Source organism: Pezoporus wallicus, unplaced genomic scaffold (genome assembly GCF_028554395.1).
Source record: "Pezoporus wallicus isolate ANWC-B61680 ecotype Strahan unplaced genomic scaffold, APGP_CSIRO_Pwel_v1 contig_10120, whole genome shotgun sequence".
NCBI classification, from domain to species: Eukaryota; Metazoa; Chordata; class Aves; order Psittaciformes; family Psittacidae; genus Pezoporus; species Pezoporus wallicus.
The window spans coordinates 153,813-173,418 of record NW_026638516.1 but is presented as its reverse complement, the minus strand read 5'-3'; the positions used below and the strand labels follow the sequence as shown (position 1 = coordinate 173,418).

The 19,606-nt window shown below is 57.6% G+C and overlaps 1 protein-coding gene and 1 long non-coding RNA gene across 3 annotated transcripts in view; both read right to left on the bottom strand.

Moving 5' to 3' along the window:
- Positions 1–197: 197 nt before the first annotated feature.
- LOC130600104 (uncharacterized) lies at positions 198–488 on the bottom strand. The gene is made up of 2 exons (XR_008972377.1): positions 435–488; positions 198–400 (listed from the first exon to the last, which is right to left on the bottom strand). It is a non-coding gene; the product is annotated as an uncharacterized LOC130600104 (long non-coding RNA).
- Positions 489–1,226: 738 nt separating this feature from the next.
- Positions 1,227–19,606, bottom strand: part of NRBP2 (nuclear receptor binding protein 2) — a 29,035-nt gene continuing 10,655 nt past the window's right edge. The window contains exons 2-18 of one of the 2 annotated variants that reach the window (XM_057411169.1): positions 16,786–16,908; positions 16,437–16,538; positions 16,184–16,273; positions 15,364–15,404; positions 15,187–15,281; positions 14,915–14,938; positions 14,097–14,180; positions 13,560–13,615; positions 12,439–12,534; positions 9,617–9,749; positions 9,433–9,535; positions 9,240–9,290; positions 8,758–8,893; positions 4,925–4,978; positions 4,432–4,495; positions 3,544–3,599; positions 1,227–1,613 (exon numbers count right to left, since the gene is read on the bottom strand). In XM_057411169.1, the coding sequence (XP_057267152.1) occupies positions 1,545–1,613; positions 3,544–3,599; positions 4,432–4,495; positions 4,925–4,978; positions 8,758–8,893; positions 9,240–9,290; positions 9,433–9,535; positions 9,617–9,749; positions 12,439–12,534; positions 13,560–13,615; positions 14,097–14,180; positions 14,915–14,938; positions 15,187–15,281; positions 15,364–15,404; positions 16,184–16,273; positions 16,437–16,538; positions 16,786–16,908 (1,377 nt within the window). In that variant the 3' untranslated portion in view covers positions 1,227–1,544. The remainder of the gene's footprint in view (positions 1,614–3,543; positions 3,600–4,431; positions 4,496–4,924; positions 4,979–8,757; positions 8,894–9,239; positions 9,291–9,432; positions 9,536–9,616; positions 9,750–12,438; positions 12,535–13,559; positions 13,616–14,096; positions 14,181–14,914; positions 14,939–15,186; positions 15,282–15,363; positions 15,405–16,183; positions 16,274–16,436; positions 16,539–16,785; positions 16,909–19,606) is intronic. The other variant, XM_057411170.1, reaches the window with a different exon arrangement.

Below are 19,606 nucleotides of genomic sequence, written 5' to 3'. Positions count from 1 at the left end.
AGGAACGTCTCCGTTTCTGAGGCAAGTACAAACTTGCTCTGGAGGAGGATTTCTGAATCACACAGCTCCATGATGTCTCTCCACTGAATCCATCCTCTCCCAACCTGCCTGCCTGTGGGGACAAGTCTGCTGAGCTCAGGGTACCACTTCCCACCGTACTGCTGAGGGTGACCAAGGAATGACAGAGCCATTGGCTGCTGGAGAGCTCTGATGAGCTGCTTTGAGGCTTTATTGATTTGTCAGCTTGTGATGGTGGCACAGCGCAGCAAGGGTCAGCAGCTCAGCATCATGTCCTAGCACAGCAGAGCCAGCCCACAGAGCTGGTGCCACACCACAATGTGCAGGCAGCATAGCGCAGGGCAGACCCAGCACAGGCACAGCACCAGCATGGGCACAGCACCTGCAGGGGCACAACACCAGCATGGGCACAGCACCGGCATGGGCACAGCACTGGCACAGGCACAGTACCAGCATGGGCACAGCACCAGCACAGCACCTGCACGGGCACAACACCCACGTGGGCACAGCACCAGCATCTGCACAACACTGGCAAAGGCACAGCACCAGCACAAGCACAACACCCGCATGGGCGCAACACCAGCACAGACACAACACCAGCCCAGGCATAGCACTGGCACGGGCACAGCACCAGCACAGGCACAACACCCACAAGAAGATAGAGCTGGTTTCACATGGCACAGCGTGAGCAGCATAAAGCAATGGAGCAGCACTGCATGGCTTTTGCAACACAAATCACCAACTGAACCCACTGTGTGCAGCACCTGAGGTGGTCACCCCTTTCTCCAGGCTAATGACTGAAGTTCCAACCACCACAGGAGAGACAGGGAAGGAAGAGCCATCAGGGGTTTTCCCCTTAAGGTGCCATGAGACTTTGGAAGGCCGTAAGACAAACTGGGGAATGACAAAGGTTATGTTCAGCACCAGTGAGGCTTCTGCTGATCCAACTGATGGGTTTGGATTTCTGGACCTTCTTCGCCTGCCAGCTCAAGTCCAGCTCACAAAGTCCTCTGGCTTACACCAAGGTCTGCAATTCTTCTGACCAGGCATTACAGTGCTGGGAAAGCCTGAATAAACTGGGAGAAGCTGGGTATAAAGAATGGAATGTAGCAGATGGGAAACTGCGCCTGAGCTTTCCAAGCCTGTCCCTCTCCTCCCTTCTCCAAGTGCTCCCAGCCAGCAAAGAGGAAGAAGATAGCTTTGAGACCTGCAGTAACAAAAGCTTATCATTCCCAGAGGACAATGGATTACTTTGGGAGATTCTAGCAGCAGTTTTGCAATGGGAAGGGACTCCCCCACCTTACAACTCCCTTTGGCTTCGCTGCTTCAGGAGTGGGGACCAGGCCATGATTCCTGCTTGGTCCCGAGCTCTCCTGATGCACGGGTGACTTGGTGTGTGCTGGTGACTCCTCTGCTGGCTGTGATCACAGGCAGCTCAGGCGCACACCCCGGGGACTGCCGCAGCCCCCGTGTCCATCCGATGGCCGGGGGCCCCGCGCTGCCCCGCCGCCCTGCTCCAGGGCCCCTCACAGCAGAGGAGAGCGGTACTTGTGGAAGGCGTTTTCCAGGAAGTTTGCCAGCTTCTCACAGTCATCCTAAAGGAAAGGAAATAAAGGACATGGACGTCAGCGGATCCATGTGTACTGGCTACCCTGGACATCTTCCTGAAGTGATTCCATCCCGAGCTGCCAGCTTCAAATCCGAGTCTTGTTATGGGAAGAGAACAGCTTGGAAGCACATCTGGAACATACTGCTAAGATTATTACTAGCCTGGAGAAGAAAAGCTGTGTGGAGACCTCAGAGCAGCTTCCAGTATCTGAGGGGGGCTACAGGGATGCCACAGAGGGACTCTTCATCAGGGACTGCACTGATAGGACAAGGCATGATGGGTTCAAACTGACACGGGAAGTTCAGGCTGGAGGTAAGGAAGAAGTTCTTTCCTGTGAGGGTGCTGAGGCGCTGGCACAGGGTGCCCAGAGAAGTGGTAAATGCTTCATCCCTGACAGTGTTCAAGGCCAGGCTGGACAGAGCCTTGGGTCACACGGTCTAGTGTGAAGCATCCCTGCCCATGGCAGGGGGTTGGAACTGAATGGTCTTAAGGTCCTTTCCGACCCAAACCATTCTGTGATTATCCTGTTTACTAGATAATACCAAATGGCCAACCAAGAATGGAGCCTTTCTCTGTGGGGTGCAAGAGAAAGGCAGAGAAGCAGAGTTCTCTGGAGCTTCAGAAGGAACAGAACAGCTCCAGCTTCTTTTGCTTAGTTCAGTTTAACTGAACGCTGTATCTAAGGTTATTTTCTATGATCATCTGGTTTGTAATATCCTCATTGCCAACAGACACACAAACTCATGTCACTTGTTGTTGGGCTGGCAACTACTTTGCCTAGAAATCTCTTCCCTGTCCTCCTCAGGTGGCTTCTGATGTATCAGAATGTTCATTCCTTGAGAAGGAATTCCTCAGATACACAGTGATGTGTAAAGGATGCGAAACCCCCAATGCTCCCCTCGTGTCACAGGGAGGCTTGGAATCACCAGGAGCAAACCCAACAACCTCACTCAAGTGACAAATGCAGAATCAGTCGTTTACTTGCTGCTCAGAAGCACCTTTTGGCATCACTGCTGCCAAATCCCTACTGTTCCTTTAGGGAAGGATTGGACTTTGAAAGCAAGATTTAGGAGGCTGCTGGTGGCTGCTGTTACAGCAACCATGGATGCAGGGAAACCAGAGCCAAGTGCTTCAGGCCAGGCACAAGAAGCACAATTCCAAGGTAATTGACAAGGTATAAATCAGTTAAAACCATCCAAAGGAAAAGGTACTTGGTGCCTGTGGAGCAGGTCAGAGAGGGGAAGGGGTGTTAAAGGGGGTTACCTCCTAGGAGAAAGCGAGCAGAAGGTAATGGGTGGAAGGTGGGTGGAACGTGGACCTGTGTGAGCTACATTCTGCAGTACCAGGGAGCCCCACAGAGAAAGCCCCGTGGTGTGTCAGTGCAGGTGTGCTCACACACCTCACTCGGGGAAGCTGACCCTTCTGTGTCCAATGGCAGCATCCAGCATGAGGAATTCTCCAGAACTTGGCCTAGCGAGGCACTAACTTGTACAAAAATGACATTCTCTCCATGCTCTGGATGGTCCCAATGCCTGGACTGCCCTGAACTCCCTCAGGGAGACAGAAAGCCCCAAACTGAGCTAAGAACACCAGGATAATTCCCCCGGGAGGTGGGAGGTGGCCTCAGCTTCCCTTCCTTGTCTCTCCTCTGGTTCTCACCTTCACAATCACTGCCAGGGTGGTGTAAATAGCCCTGCACCCCATGGCCCCTCAGAACAGCAACCTGGAGTTGGGCATGAGCGAAGCATGGCGGGGAGGGGGGGAGTGTCAGCTCACTGCAAGGAATGCTCCATGGGGAATGCCTGGAGGAGCAATGGGGGAGCAGTTCCTCCTCACAGGCATGACGCGTCCCCTGGTCTGGGGACTGAAGTAGCACGGTGCATACCCCACAGATGAGGAATGACACAGGTGCTCACCTCGTGGATAAATCCGTAATGCACCAGCTCCGTGGCCAAGTCCTTGGAGTTATCAGCTGCAGAGACAAGGAATGGTGAGAACATGAACATGCATCTCTTAGTTCCTCCTCTACCAGTAAAGTGCCCCAATCCCAACCCACAGACACCTTCAGGGCACACGCCGTCCACTTGTGGGTGGGTGAGTAACTGCTAAGTAACCCTGGGGCAGTGCACTCTTCTGAACAAGAGGCTGTGGGCAGGATTGATATCCAGCCCCAGCTCACACAGAGCACACCAGCCTTGGCAATGTGTCACTTTGGAGGGGTTTTGGGTTGTTTTGGTTCAGTATGAAGAAGCCACTACCTGCAGGCAGTGAAACACAAGGGGCTAGTGAAGCAGCAACTCCCAAGCATTCATTTCCAAGCTTTATGCTTTAGTTTCGCTGTAAGGCAAAGGAGCCACTCCAGCCACATGCTTCCAGAAGGCACCTGCATCTTTCAGGCTGGAGCCTGCTGTGATGGACCTACTCTGAGGAGAAGCACCTTTCCCCAGAGGAGAGTTCACTTTCCCCTTTGGGAGATGTGGTGTGGCCGGCACCAGTGGTAGGAATGAGGGAAGGATTCACCAGAGCTGCCCCAGTAATCGCACCCCACATCCCAGGGTAAAGCGCAGGCTCCCTTCTTGGGCTCCCAGTCAGTCCTTCACTGTAGAGTGCAGGTTATTACATGATCCAGAGGCTGTAAGCTCAGGGTGTGAACGGACAAGAACTGGTACCGGGCAGACACGAGGCTTTAGTCTGCTCTCCCAGCACAGGGAAAGACAAGCTGGCTGCAAACACACTGTGTCTGCCACAACCTGACCACGGCCACCAGGCAATGCTTCTGCATCCACACGTGCAAGCAAACGTACTGGGCAGCAGGTCGTAGCTCAGCTGCCGATGCAGTCTGTCCTCCAGGATGAGCAGGAGAGTGAGCTGCAGGAAGAAGAGACAGCTCTTTACTAACACCAGAGAAAGGGGCTGACTCCTCAGCAGCTGAGGCTGCTGCGGCTCTGGGCAGGCGGTGCTGGAACTGCCAACACGCTGGCATGGCTTTGGAAAGGTTGGGTGCGTGTCTTAGAGGAACGCTCTCTCCTCAGTTAGAGCCCATCTGCGGGGGCAGAACTAGAGAGTAGCAGAGTTGTGTCCAGGCACAGATGTCACCGTCTCCCCGTCCTGCAGCCAGAGGGAGCTGGTGGCTGCAGCCTTCTCCAGGCTGCTTTTATCATAAAGGGACAGGAATAAGGTGTGGGTGCTGCAGCCAAGTGGCTGAGAGCAAACCTTCCTCTCTCGGATGCCAGGTGGGTGCAGAGACCAGCAGGTCTTGCCCCAGGGCCTCATGTGGAATAAGAAATGAATGCTTACATGCCACTGGGTCTTGTCTTCATTCAGCTCCATGTTACATTGCATTTGCACCACCTAGGAGAGGCCAAAATCAACATCAGCTAGGACACGGTCCCTCAACCTGCCCCTACCTGCTTCACTTCTGCTCTCCCAGCACGATTTGCACATTCGTCCTGTAACCCTTCGATTCCAGCCTCCAGCCTGACCTCCTGCTGCTGCTCCTCTATACAGGGGGAGCAGCTGAGGGTTGAGGTAGCTCAGGATCAGCCATGAGCCGTGGCCTCAGCTGACGGAGGCGGGTGAGAGCCTGTGTGAGCTCCGGGGAGACTTTACCACCAGGAGGAATTCTTCTGCTTCCCCCCAAAGCTCTGCCCACTCTTGGTTAGGGTTTGACATTGCCCTCGCTCGTGGCCTTATGGAGATGCCCAACCTTCAAACCAGACAAAAAAAAAGCAAACCCAAAACACTGAATATTGTTAAAATGAATTGGGGTTTTCTCTGGGGAGCCCCACGCTGCATCTTATTTATATCAGCTTCTGGCTCCTAAGAAGGAACAAGGCCAGCTTCAAGCTGGAGCAGCTTCAAGTTCCCACACAAGTGGCTCATACCAGAAGTTGTGTTGTCTGGCAAAGGAAAGCCAGAGAGAGCATGGAATTGGTGAGCCCCAAAAGCCAGGAATCAACAGCCCTGTTTTGCACAGAGTTTAACAGGGTTTCATGCAGAATCCCCCAGCAGTTACATGCTTACTCCTTCCTCTGGCCCAGTGCCCCCCTGCTGCAGCTCCTCCCTGTGACAAACAGCTCTGGGCATTAGCTCCCGGCCAGGAATCTCGCTGTCTTCTGACCATCTCCAGGCTATCCAGTGTCCAGGAAGAGCCTGTGCCCAAGGTGGGTGCCCTGTCCCTACACCAGGTGACACCAGCCTGTCTGGCTACAGGCTCCTTCACCTACTGAACTACACCAGAGTGTGCAGCACCTTGCAGACACCAAAGAGAAAGCTGGGGACGTTGGGTGCATCACTGCCACCTGCTCCTCACCTCTCTACTGATGCCTGTGATCAAGGCATCATTTAGGTGGGAAGGGACATCTCTAGTCCCAGCTTCTGCTCAAAACAAGACAAACTGAATTCAGACCAGGTGCTTTAGAGCTCTGCCTGGCTGGGGCTTGAAAACCTCCAAGAAGATCCCATAACCTCTCCAAGCCCCTGGTCCACTGAGAAGGAATCCCTTGGATCCCTCCAGCATCCATATTTCAGTGCCTCTTAGGACAGACAGAATCTGCATTGCAGCTACAGTGCTCCTGGGGTCACCAGTCCCAGCTCAAAGCAGGTGAAACCAAGGTGACCATTTGGTCTGACCATAGACTCAAGAACCTTCCTTGGGGCAGGAGGGGGAAAAGCAGCTTGGAACAAGCACAGGGAGGGGAAAAGGCAGTGCAGCAGCTTCATGTTTCCATTTCCCTCACGTGTCTGACTCATCCCTCCAGCGCTCACTAAAAATAAGCCCTGAGCAGAGTGAGTGAAGCACAAGCTGAGTGCTGTGATCGCTGATTCGCGGGTGGGGATGAAGAACCCAGCACTGATGTGCCTCCTAGAGGGACGGATTGCACGGGATCATGCAGGAACACGAATCAGGTTTAACCCCCCAGAGTATTTTTAACGTGAATCCAATGTGAGTATCAAATCTCATCCATCTCACTCGTGGTAACACAAAGGCAGTTCCATGGGTGATCAATGAGGAATGACTGGAATTCTACAGGGAAATACACATATGGGGAACACCACATACCAGATGGGTTTGTAAGAGAGGAGCACCCAGATCAAGGAGCTCCTCAGCCCTCAGCACAGTTCAGGAGACAGAAGCCACTGTCAGAAGTGCCTGAGCTCTGCTCTGAGGATGGTGCCCACCACCGTGTCCCCCATACACACCTCAGCAAAGGGCAAGTGCCAAGTCCTGCCGCTGGCGAGGCCACAGGCTGGGATGGCCTGGCTGCAGGAAAGGCTTTGGGGTCATGGTGGGCAGGATGTGAGCTGCAGCGTGCCCCAGCAGCAAGGACGGCCACCAGCATTCTGGGGGACAGCCACCCTGCACCATTCTGCAGAACGGCCACCAGCATTCTGGGGGACAGCCACCCTGCACCATTCTGCAGAACGGCCACCAGCATTCTGGGGAACAGCCACCCTGCACCATTCTGCAGGACGGCCACCAGCATTCTGGGGAACAGCCACCCTGCACCATTCTGCAGGACGGCCACCAGCATTCTGGGGAACAGCCACCCTGCACCATTCTGCAGGACGGCCACCAGCATTCTGGGGAACAGCCACCCTGCACCATTCTGCAGAACGGCCACCAGCATTCTGGGGGACAGCCACCCTGCACCATTCTGCAGAACGGCCACCAGCATTCTGGGGGACAGCCACCCTGCACCATTCTGCAGGACGGCCACCAGCATTCTGGGGAACAGCCACCCTGCACCATTCTGCAGGACGGCCACCAGCATTCTGGGGGACAGCCACCCTGCACCATTCTGCAGGACGGCCACCAGCATTCTGGGGGACAGCCACCCTGCACCATTCTGCAGAACGGCCACCAGCATTCTGGGGGACAGCCACCCTGCACCATTCTGCAGGACGGCCACCAGCATTCTGGGGAACAGCCAGGATGCTGAGGGAAATAATCATTCCCCTCCTCAGCACTTGCTACATTCCATCAAGGACTGCATCCGATTCTGGGCCTCCAGAACAAGCAGCACATTGACAATAAGCTCATGTTCAGGGGAGGGCCATCACAATGATCCTGGCCTGGACTGCTGCCTTCTGAGAGCAGGCTGAAGGCACTGGGCTTGTTCTGCCTGTGAAAGGGAAGGTGTTGGGGGGCGAACCAGCAGCGTGCTCATACCCACGAGGGGTTACACTGCAGCGCTGAACTGCTCAGTGCTGGCTTACACCGTGGTGATGGATGGCCTCGCTCCTGCTCGGCACCCTCACAGGTTTGGGCTGGGATGGAGCTCATTCTCTTCATAATAGCTAGGATGGGGCTGTGTTTTGGAACTGTGCTGGACACAGAGATGTTTTCCTTATTGCTGAGCAGAGCTTGCACAGAGCCAAGGCCTTTTCTGCCTCTCAACCCCCAGTGAGCAGGCTGGGGGTGCACAAGGAGCTGGAGGGGATACAGCTGACCCAAACTGACCTCAGGGATATCCCAGACCATGGGACATCATGCTCAGCATGGAAGCCTGGGAGAAGGAAGGGGGTGTTTGGGGTGATGGTGTTTGTGTCGCTGTGACGCGTGGTGGAGCCCAGCTGCCCTCGGGTGGCTGAACTGCTGCAATGGGAAGGGCTGAATGAATTCCTTGTTTCCCTTTGCTCGAGCAGCAGCTCCTGCTCTGCCCATTGAACAGTCCTGATCCCAGTCCCACTTTTCCAGTTCTCTTCCCCAGTTCCAGTGTGGGGTGAGGGAGCAGCTGCCTGGGCCCAGCCACCGCCTTGCTTAAACCAGGACATGTTGTGCTGGTCCTTCCCTGCCACGCTCCCCCCTGCTCCCCTCGGGGGGCAAAACCCCACTTGCAGTGACCAAAGCACATAGTACCCTGTGCCATGGGGCTCCTGGGGAGGAGGAAAGGCAGAGCAAAGAACTGGAGGCAATGGGGCTGCTCCAGAAGGGCTTAGGTAAAATGGACTTCGCTGGCTCCAGCCAAAGGGATGTCACAGTCCTGGGCAGCCAGCACAAGAACAGCTCCCACCCAACTGGAGTTCAGTGTGTGGCTAAAGGGAGATATTCCTGCCCTAAGCTCAGGAGTGGAGCTGGTCCACATCGTCCCAGTGGAGAATCCAGCCCCAGCTGGATCTGGCCTTACCTTCCTGGTCTCCACATCAAAGGGCTCTGGGGTGGGAGTCTTGGCTTTCTGAGGGTCCTCCTGGGGCTGGGAGAGGGCACGCGGGAGGGCATGGGGTCTGGAAACAGCGAAGTTCATCAGGGGGTAAATCCCATTCCTGGTGCAGACACAGAGGGAGGACAGAGCTGAGCCCTCTCAAAGGTGAGCTGAGCTGTGGAATGCCACGGCCCAGAGCAGGGATCTGCACCCACGGAGTGGCAGAGCTGGCAGGGAGCAGGGCACAGAGCTCCCCTCACCCTGCACTGCAGCCCAAGTCTGCTCAGTCCCAGGGGAAGCGCGGAGGGGATCACCACGACCAAGCACTGCTGGGCCGATGGCACAGACCTGGACCCTGGCTCTGTGCTGCCCAGGGAGCTGTGGGCAGGGAGCTGCGGGCAGGGAGCTGCTGGGGATCAGAGGTGGGCAGACACAGGCCCGGGGGCCCAGCAGCACCTTCAACCCACCTGACATCCTCTAGGAACTTGTCGAGTTCAAGGAAGGAAACCTCGGAGTACCTGGGAGGGAAAGAGGACGGGAGGTGATGGGGGAGGCAGGAGAAAAGAGCAGTGGGAAGGGTTCCTGTGCCATCACACCACCACCACCAGCACCATCAGTCCTGGGCTCACGCCACGGCTGCTCTGACTTCCCCTTCCTCACCTCCACTGTGCTCCGGGCCGACCCTCTCTCCGGATCTCTGCCATCACCATATTCAGGTCCAGGTCCTTTATCTTCTCCTCCACCACATTCTCTGGCATCAGGTCTAGGGCAAAGGCAGCGAGGGGCTGTCAGATGGGGGTCCCAGGCCTGCTCTGTGGGGCAGGGAGGGCCCCTGCTCACTCACACTGGTTGTTGATGAAGCAATGAGCTGCCAGCAGCTTGAGGGAATGGACCTCAAAGAGCACCCGGTGGAAGAGCAGGTTATTTGCGGTTGGTCGCTTGTCTGGGTTGAGAGTCAAGCATGACAGGATGAACTCCTGCAGGTCACAGCAAAGGCATAAACTGAGGCAATCAGGACATTCCCCCTGCTGGCAGCGCCAGCGCCAGCTCACGCTCAGGTTCCCTGGGAAGCAGAATGGAGCAAATCCTGCCCCTCCTGCGAGCTCCAGGCTGGGGCCCCTCAGCTGGCCACGGCTACTCAGGAGAGACGGAGAGCAAGGAAAGGCCAGAAGAAGGATGACAGGATGGGAACAAACATAACCTGACACCGCCTCCCCCCAAAGCCTGACCCACACATACAGCCTGACCCCCCCACACACACAGCCTGACCCACACATACAGCCTGACCACACACACACAGCCTGACACACACATACAGCCTGACCACACACATACAGCCAGACCACACACACACATACACTGACAACACACACACATACAGACTGACCACACACACATACAGCCTGACCACACACACACATACAGCCTGACCACACACACATACAGCCTGACCACACACACACATACACACCACACACACACCTGACCACACACACACACACATACAGCCTGACCACACACACACATACAGCCTGACACACACACACACACACACACATACAGCCTGACCACACACACACAGCCTGACCACACACACACATACAGCCTGACCACACACACACATACAGCCTGACCACACACACACATACACACACACATGACCACACACACACACACAGCCTGACCACACACACATACAGCCTGACCACACACACACATACAGCCTGACCACACACACACATACAGCCTGACCACACACACACATACAGCCTGACCACACACACACATACAGCCTGACCACACACACACATACAGCCTGACCACACACACACACACACACACACACATACAGCCTGACCACACACACACATACAGCCTGACCACACACACACAGCCTGACCCACACATACAGCCTGACCACACACACACATACAGCCTGACCACACACACACATACAGCCTGACCACACACACACAGCACACACACATACACACCACACACACACATACAGCCTGACCACACACACACATACAGCCTGACCACACACACACATACAGCCTGACCACACACACATACAGCCTGACCACACACACACATACAGCCTGACCACACACACACATACAGCCTGACCACACACACACACAGACTGACACACACACACACACACACACATACAGACTGACCCACACACACAAGCCTGACCACACACACACACATAGACTGACACACACACACACACAGCCTGACCACACACACACATACAGCCTGACCACACACACACATACAGCCTGACCACACACACACATACAGCCTGACCACACACACATACAGCCTGACCACACACACACATACAGCCTGACCACACACACATACAGCCTGACCACACACACACATACAGCCTGACCACACACACACATACAGCCTGACCACACACACACACAGACTGACACACACACACACACACACACACACACACAGACTGACCCACACACAAAGCCTGACCACACATACATCCTGACCACACACACACACAGACTGACCAACACATACATCCTGACCACACACACACAAAGCCTGACCCACACATACATCCTGACCACACACACAGAGCCTGACCCACACACTCTCACAAAGCCTGACACACACACACAAAGCCTGACCCCCACACACACCCTGACACACACACACACCCTGACACACACACGCACACAGCCTGACACACACATGCACACAGCCTGACACACACACGCACACAGCCTGACACACACACGCACACAGCCTGACACACACACACACACACCCTGACACACACACGCACACAGCCTGACACACACACGCACACAGCCTGACACACACACGCACACAGCCTGACACACACATGCACACAGCCTGACACACACATGCACACACAGCCTGACACACACATGCACACAGCCTGACACACACACGCACACAGCCTGACACACACACACAGCCTGACACACACACGCACACAGCCTGACACACACATGCACACAGCCTGACTCCCACACACAGCCTGACACACACATGCACACAGCCTGACACACACATGCACACAGCCTGACTCCCACACACAGCCTGACACACACATGCACACAGCCTGACTCCCGCACACAGCCCGACACACACATGCACACAGCCTGACTCCCGCACACAGCCTGACACACACACGCACACAGCCTGACACACACATGCACATAGCCTGACACACACATGCACACAGCCTGACACACACACGCACACAGCCTGACACACACGCACACGGCCTGACACACATGCACACAGCCTGACACACACATGCACACAGCCTGACTCCCGCACACAGCCTGACACACACATGCACACAGCCTGACACACACATGCACACAGCCTGACTCCCGCACACAGCCTGACACACACATGCACACAGCCTGACACACATGCACACAGCCTGACACACACATGCACACAGCCTGACTCCCACACACAGCCTGACACACATGCACACAGCCTGACACACACATGCACACAGCCTGACTCCCGCACACAGCCTGACACACACACATTCAGTGCCCAACGTTGCAGATACCAGCCGAGGGGCCATTCACCTGCAGGAGGGATCCCTGATCCCCGGGCAGGTCCCTGAGGCTCAGCCTCTGCACTCACCCGCATGTTGGGATCATCCAAGGAATGCCGGGCCCGCATGATGGCCTCCTCCGAGACCCGTGTGTCCCCGTTGGTCTGGATCTCCAGCACGGCCATCTGGGGAGGGAGCAAGTGCAGCTGCGTCTGCCCCTGGCCAAGCCCTGGGACGGCCCTGAACAGCTTCCCAAAGGGACATCCCCCAGCTGGTGCCGTCTCTGGAGCTCCTCACAGGACACAGCCCAGTCGGGCTCTGGACCTGCTGGGCTCCCCAGCGCACCCCGGACACTGCGTCCCTGCTCACACGTTCCTCCCTGGCACAGGGCAGAGTGGGGACAATGCAGATGGCACCAACAGCCCACAGCCTGCCCTGGTGATGTCCTGCAGGCAGCCCCGGGGATCCCAGCACCAGAAGGACACGGAGCTGCTGGAGCGAGCCCAGAGGAGGCCACGGAGCTGCTGCGAGGGCTGGAGCAGCTCTGCTCTGGAGCCAGGCTGGGAGAACTGGGCTGGGGCAGCCTGGGGAAGAGAAGGCTCCTGAAGGGGAGAGCTGAGAGCAGCTCCAGTGCCTGAAGGGGCTGCAGGGAACCTGGAGAGGGGCTTGGGACAAGGGCCTGTAGGGACAGGCCAAGGGGAATGGCTTGAACCTGCCCGAGGGGAGACTGAGCTGAGCTCTTAGGCAGAAGCTCTTCCCTGTGAGGGTGCTGAGGCGCTGGCACAGGGTGGCTGCCCCATCCCTGGCAGTGCTCAAGGCCAGGTTGGACACAGGGGGCTTGGAGCACCCTGCTCCAGTGGAAGGAGTCCCTGCCCTGGCCGGAGTTGGAGCTGGAGGAGCTTTAAGTCCCTTCCAACCCAAACCATTCCATGGTTCTATGGAGCTGCACAGCCTGCCCCTGCCCCTTCCCAGGGCTGTCACAGCCTGAGGAGGAAGAGGAGGGACCAGCTGAGCCCAGCAGAGATCAGCCCATGCTGCACCCGGGGCAGGGGGGGCCACAGCCACAGAACATGTTCTGCTGACCCCAGCAGTGATGTCTCCACAGCTGCCATGAGTCCCCAGCTCACACGGAGGTTTGAGAGTCCTTGGGAAGATGCAGGCCCCCTCAGTCCTACCCTATAAACTAGGCAGAGCAGTTCCTGCTCCGTACCTCCAGTGCGCACATCCCAAAGGAGAAGATGTCCACGGCCGTCCCGTCTGTCTTTTCTGCAGAACCAAGGCAGAACCACATCAGGCCACATCTTTGGGACACCCAGACCCTGCACCCAGACCCGCACCCGCACCCAGACCCTGCACCACAACATGCACCCAGACCCAAACCCGCACCCAGACCCTGCACCACAACCCTCACCCAGACCCAAACCCGCACCCAGACCCTGCACCACAACCCGCACCCAGACCCGCACCCGCACCCAGACCCGCACCTGCACCCAGACCCGCACCTGCACCCAGACCCTGCACCACAACCCGCACCCAGACCCAAACCCGCACCCAGACCCTGCACCACAACCCGCACCCAGACCCGCACCCGCACCCAGACCCTGCACCACAACCCGCACCCAGACCCAGACCTGCACTCAGAGCCCTCACCAGAGCCTGAACCCAGAGCCCTCACCAGAGCCTGCACCCAGAGCCCGCACCCAGCCCTGTACCCAGCCCCTGCACCCACACCCAGAGCCGCACTCACGGCCGTATTCGGGTGGGAAGAAGTGGAGGTTGCGCAGCTCCTCCCTCTCGATCCTGATGGGGCTCCGCAGGTCATCCGGGAGAGCTGCTCAGGGAGGAGAAACCCTGAGCAAGCCCCGTGCTGCGGGGGCTCCGCAGGGCTGCGGGCGCGGGGGTGCTCGGGGCACCAGGGATAGAGTCCGGTTGTGCTCCCGGAATTCCCGAATCATCAGGGCTGGAAGGGGCCTCTGGAGCTCCTCCATCCCCCCACCCCGGCAGGGCCACCCAGAGCAGGGCACACAGGAGCGGGTCCATGGTGGCTCTGGTCTGACTCCAGCCCCCCCCCCCCCGCCCCTTCCCCCAGGGCTCGGCCACCCTGGACCTCACCCAGCTCTTGCTCGTGTGGAGGTGAAGCCCCTCGGGGTCAGTTTCTGCCCATTGCTCCTCATCCTGTCCCTGGCCCCATCCCACCCGCCTTGGAGACCCTGCTCTGCGCTGATGGATCCCTCCCAGGCTGCTCTGCTCCAGGCTCAACAGGCCCAGCTCCCACAGGCTCTTCTCACCAAAGAGATTCTCCAGAGCCCTGAGCATCCTTGTGGCCCTGCACTGGACAGTAGCCAGCAGTTTCTTGTCTTTCTTGTGCTGAGGAGCCCAGAAGTGGCCACTGCTGCTGCCCATGCAGACCACGCTGGGACACTCGCTCCCCCAGGAGACCCCTCTGCTCCCAGGACAATTCCCCAAGGAACAAACATTCCCCCCCCACACCTGCAGAGCCCACGGCAGGAAGATGGACCCAGGGATGGGACCAATGTGCCGGGGAGGTGACAGAGGGACACTCACCATTGGCAAACACCCTGTGCCAGACTGGGGTCCGTGCCGATTCCGAAGCAGATGAGTGGATGAGGCACAGAGCAGAGCACACAAAGAGAAGAGAAGATAACTCCAAGCTTCGTGATGCTCCAAGAAGCCCTGCAGCGCTCACCTCCTCTGCCCTCCCAGAACCCCCCCAGCACATTCCCACATGTCTCCCTGAATCCCACCTCCCGCATCTCACAGCTTCCTCCTGCTGACTCTACCCCTCCTCAGCACCTGGAGCCGCGGGAATGTCTCACCTGAGCCGATCTTTATGAGGCCGTTGTGCTGGATGAAGATGGTATCGCTGGTGAGGTTGCCGTGGATGATGGGTGGCTCACAGGAGTGCAGGAAGCTGAGAAGCACAGAGCTGCCCTCAGGACATGGCCGGTGCCCAGCCCCATGGGAAGCAGGACAACGGCAATGCCAAAGCTTACCTGAGAGCAGACAGGATCTGGGTGCACCAGCGCTTCCAGGCCTAGAGCAGAGATCAGAGCCCTCCATCAGACCAGATGCTCATCAGAGTGCAGGAGCCAGAGCAGGACATTCCCACCTGCCTACTAGAGGCTGGGGAGATGTGCCCCACACCAGCCCTGAGGAGACTGGTACCAAAGATGAGGCACATGACAACAGTCTCCTTCCCAACCCCTGCTCAAAGAGCACCGTCAAAGCTGAGAGCCCATCCCCAGCACAGAGCTCCCCTGAACTGCCAGACTCCAGCGGGAGCACTGACACAGGAGGCAAAGCCCGTTGTGGTTGTGAGGTCCATGCACGCAGTGGCGGTGGTGCCTGACTGCCCTGGCGTGACACCGAGCCCAAACTTCATGGCAGGGCTTGCAAGGGCCCCCCAAACAGTCATGCAGCTCCTGAGCTGAGACCTGCTTGAACCCACTGTCAGACTCACACTGGGCGGGTTTGCTGGTGAAACCGGTCCCTTCAACCCAAGCAGTAACCCAGCCACACACCCACTGTCCTTCACTGAGGGTGCTGGAGATGCTGGTCCCCCAAAGAATGATGCAGCCCCAGGAGCATAAGCATCACTGCAGCAGCAGGATCCACTTCTGGGCTGCCCTGGGGAAGTTCTGCTCTTGCTCCAGCTCTCACCAAGAAGCCACCTCGCTCCAGCAGAGTGCCTGAGTAACTCAGGAAGCACCATTTACACTTGTTCTGCCTTACAAGACATGACAGAACCTCTGCCTGCAGCTACAGAGCTGCCCACTCCCCTGGGACACCCCGTGTGTGCTCCCAGGAACTCACCCTGGCATTCATGGCCTTGTGGTTCTTCTTGGTTTTCTTCAGGAACTGCTTCAGGCTCCCTGAGGACACGTATTCTGTGATGAAGATGACCTGGCAGGGAAGAGCGGCATCAGCTTCCCAGCCTGCTGCCCAGCAGCAGCGTCCCAGAGGATGGGAGTCCTGTGGAGTGGGGTGAGGAGCAGAGCCGGGATCCCCATCCCCACCTGCTGACATCCCCCCTCCAGCCTGGGGAACCCCCCCCAGACCTCCCTACCCGAGCCTTCGAGTCTTTCACATCCAGCCAGTACTTGTGAAGCTTCACAATGTTGGGGTGATCCACGAGCACCAGCTGCTCAAACATGGTCTTGATCTTCTCCTGCGGACAGGGAGGGGACAAGGGAGGTGGCAGGTCCTGGGATATGCAGGACACCTCCAAGAGCAAGGGAGCCTGGGCTGGAGAGGAGGCTGTGCCATGGCTTTGGGGTACAGAGGACACATGGAGCTGCTCTGTGAGGGAAGCCCAGGGAAGGCAGGAGCACGGTGCCTGGCACTGCCCCCAGGCAGGTTCCGAGCGCTGGGAGTGGGGAGGTGAGCGCAGGCCCTGCTGGGGGTGGATGTCTCACCTCGTGTGCTTTGAAGGCCTTCTTGTCAGTGAAGAGCAGCTCGTTCCACACCACCTCCACGCCCTCCTCCGTGTCCATGGCCAGGAAGGTGCTCTGGATGCCAGGCATGTTTCCCTGGTTCACCTGCGGGGCACAGGGAGGTGGGAGACTGCCCGCAGCTCCCGGCCCCCCCGGGGAATGTGCTGCATGGGCACGGGTGAGGACTTGAGCCCATGGCAGGACCTGGCCAGGAGATGGGGAGGAGCTGCCTCCTTCCCTGCCCTGGGAACCTGCCTTGGGGAGCTCAGACCCCCTGTCTCCAGGGCACTGGAGACAGCCAGCATTGTGGAGCACCTCCCATTCCAGCCCTCTCCACTCATGTAGCCCAGGGAGAAGCCAGCGGTGGCAGTGACCTGCTGGCCCCACTCCTGGGGACCCCACATGGACCCCACTTCCCAGCAGCCGTGATGGGGCAACCCACACCCATGGCTGGTGCTCACACTCATGTTGGACGGAGCAAAGTAGAAGCTCCAGATGATCCAAAGCCATAACATCATCTCTTTAAACATCCTGAGGAGACAGGGAGCAGTGCCCGTGCCCTGGGCTCTGTCTGTCCCAGGATCCTGAGGAGAGCAGCTCCATGGCCATCACCTCCACAGGCCACATCCAGCACAAACACAGCAGCAGCAGCTGCCCTGTTCCTATGCTGGGTCCATCCAGGACCACTCAGTCCCAGGTCCAGCCTAGGTCAAACCTTTTATAAAGGCTTCTGACAGGAGCTCAGCACCACAGAGACACTCCAGGACCAGGGGTCCTGCACTCCAGGAGTGGTGCCTGCTGCATCCAGACTCTTCTCAGTAGTGCCAGCAACAGGATGAGGACCAATGGCCAGAAACTGACCCATGAGAAACTCCACCTCAACATGACAGGGGCAGAGCAGTTGATGTCATCTACCTGGACTTGTGTAAAGCATTCGACACTGTCCCACACGACATCCTTGTCTCTAAATCTGAGCGACATCGATTTGATGGATGGACCACTCAGTGGATAAAGAACTGGCTGGATGGCCGCACGCAAAGTGTTGTGGTCAATGGCTCAATGTCCGGCTGGAGACCAGTAACGAGTGGTGTCCCTCAGGGATCGGTGTTGGGACCGGTCTTGTTCAACGTCTTCGTCGCTGACATGGACAGTGGGATTGAGTGCGCCCTCAGCAAGTTTGCCGATGACACCAAGCTGTGTGGTTCGGTTGATACCCTGGAGGGAAGGGATGCCATCCAGAGGGACCCTGACACGCTTGTGAGGTGGGCTGATGCCAACCTCATGAAGTTTAACCATGCCAAGTGCAAGGTCCTACACCTGGGTAGTAGCAATCCCAGGCACAGCTACAGGTTGGGCAGAGAAGAGATTCAGAGCAGCCCTGCGGAGAAGGACTTGGGGGTGCTGGTTGATGAGAAAATGAACATGAGCCAGCTTCAGTGTGCGCTTGCAGCCCAGAAAGCAACCGTATCCTGGGCTGCATCAGAAGGAGCGTGACCAGCAGGTCCAAGGAGGTGATCCCGCCCCTCTACTCTGCTCTCGTGAGACCTCACTTGGAGCATTGTGTGCAGTTCTGGTGTCCTCAACATAAAAAGGACATGGAGCTGTTGGAACAAGTCAAGAGGAGGCCACGAGGATGACCAGGGGACTGGAGCACCTCCTGTATGAAGACAGGCTGAGGAAGTTGGGGCTGTTCAGCCTGGAGAAGAGAAGGCTGCGTGGACACCTCATAGCAGCTTCCAGTATCTGAAGGGGTCTATAGGGATGCTGGGGAGGGACTCTTCATTAGGGACTGCAGTGACAGGACAAGGGGTAATGGGTTAAAACTGAAACAGGGGAAGTTTAGACTGGATATAAGGAAGAAGTTCTGTACTGTAAGGGTGCTGAAGCACTGGAATGGTTTGCTCAAGGAAGCTGTGAATGCTCCATCCCTGGCAGTGTTCAAGGCCAGGTTGGACAGAGCCTTGTGTGACATGGTTTAGGGTGAGGTGTCCCTGCTCATGGCAGGGGGGTTGGAACTGGATGATCTTCAGGTCCTTTCCAACCCAAACCATTCCATGATTCTATGAGCAAGAACTGGTTGAGGTTGATGGTGGCTGAGCCCTGGGACAGCCTGCCCAGAGGTTGGAGGTGGGGTCTGACGCCATCCCAGAGCCACACTGGACTCGCTCCGATGTGCCCTGCTCTGGGTAGCCCTGCCTGGGCGGGGGGGGGATGGAGGAGCTTGAGAGGCTGCTCCCAGCCCTGGCGGTTCCAGGGTTCTGTGACTGCAACCCCCCTGCTCCTCCAGGCGCAGGGACGGGGACAGGCTGAGGCTGTCCCCCCAGTGGCAGCCTGGGCAGACGTTTCCAGCCCCTTTCCCCAGCTGGGATGGTTCTGCCCGTGCTGGGGCAGGTCCCCAGCACCTGTGGGACGAGGCAGGCCAGGCCCTGCTGCAGGACAGAGAGCTCCTCTGTCACTTGCGCTCTGCGCTCACAGGTCCACGTGCAGTGCATGGAGCCCGGCACGGCCGGCAGCGATGCGCCAGCACCCAGCGCAAGTGCGGACAGCACAGGAGCATCCGGCTCCTGCTCGGCCGCAGTGAAACCCATGGGCATGCCCGAGGCGCTGGTGCTGCTGGTGGAGGTGGGGGGGGCTGTGGCAGGGAGGGCTGGAAAGTGCCCCATGGAAAGGGAGCTGGGGGTGCTGACTGATGGACATGACCCAGCCTGTGCCCTGGCAGGCAAGAAGCCACCACATCCGGGCTGGACCAGCACCAGTGCGGCAGCAGGGCCAGGGCAGGGATTGAGCCCCTGCACTGGGCACC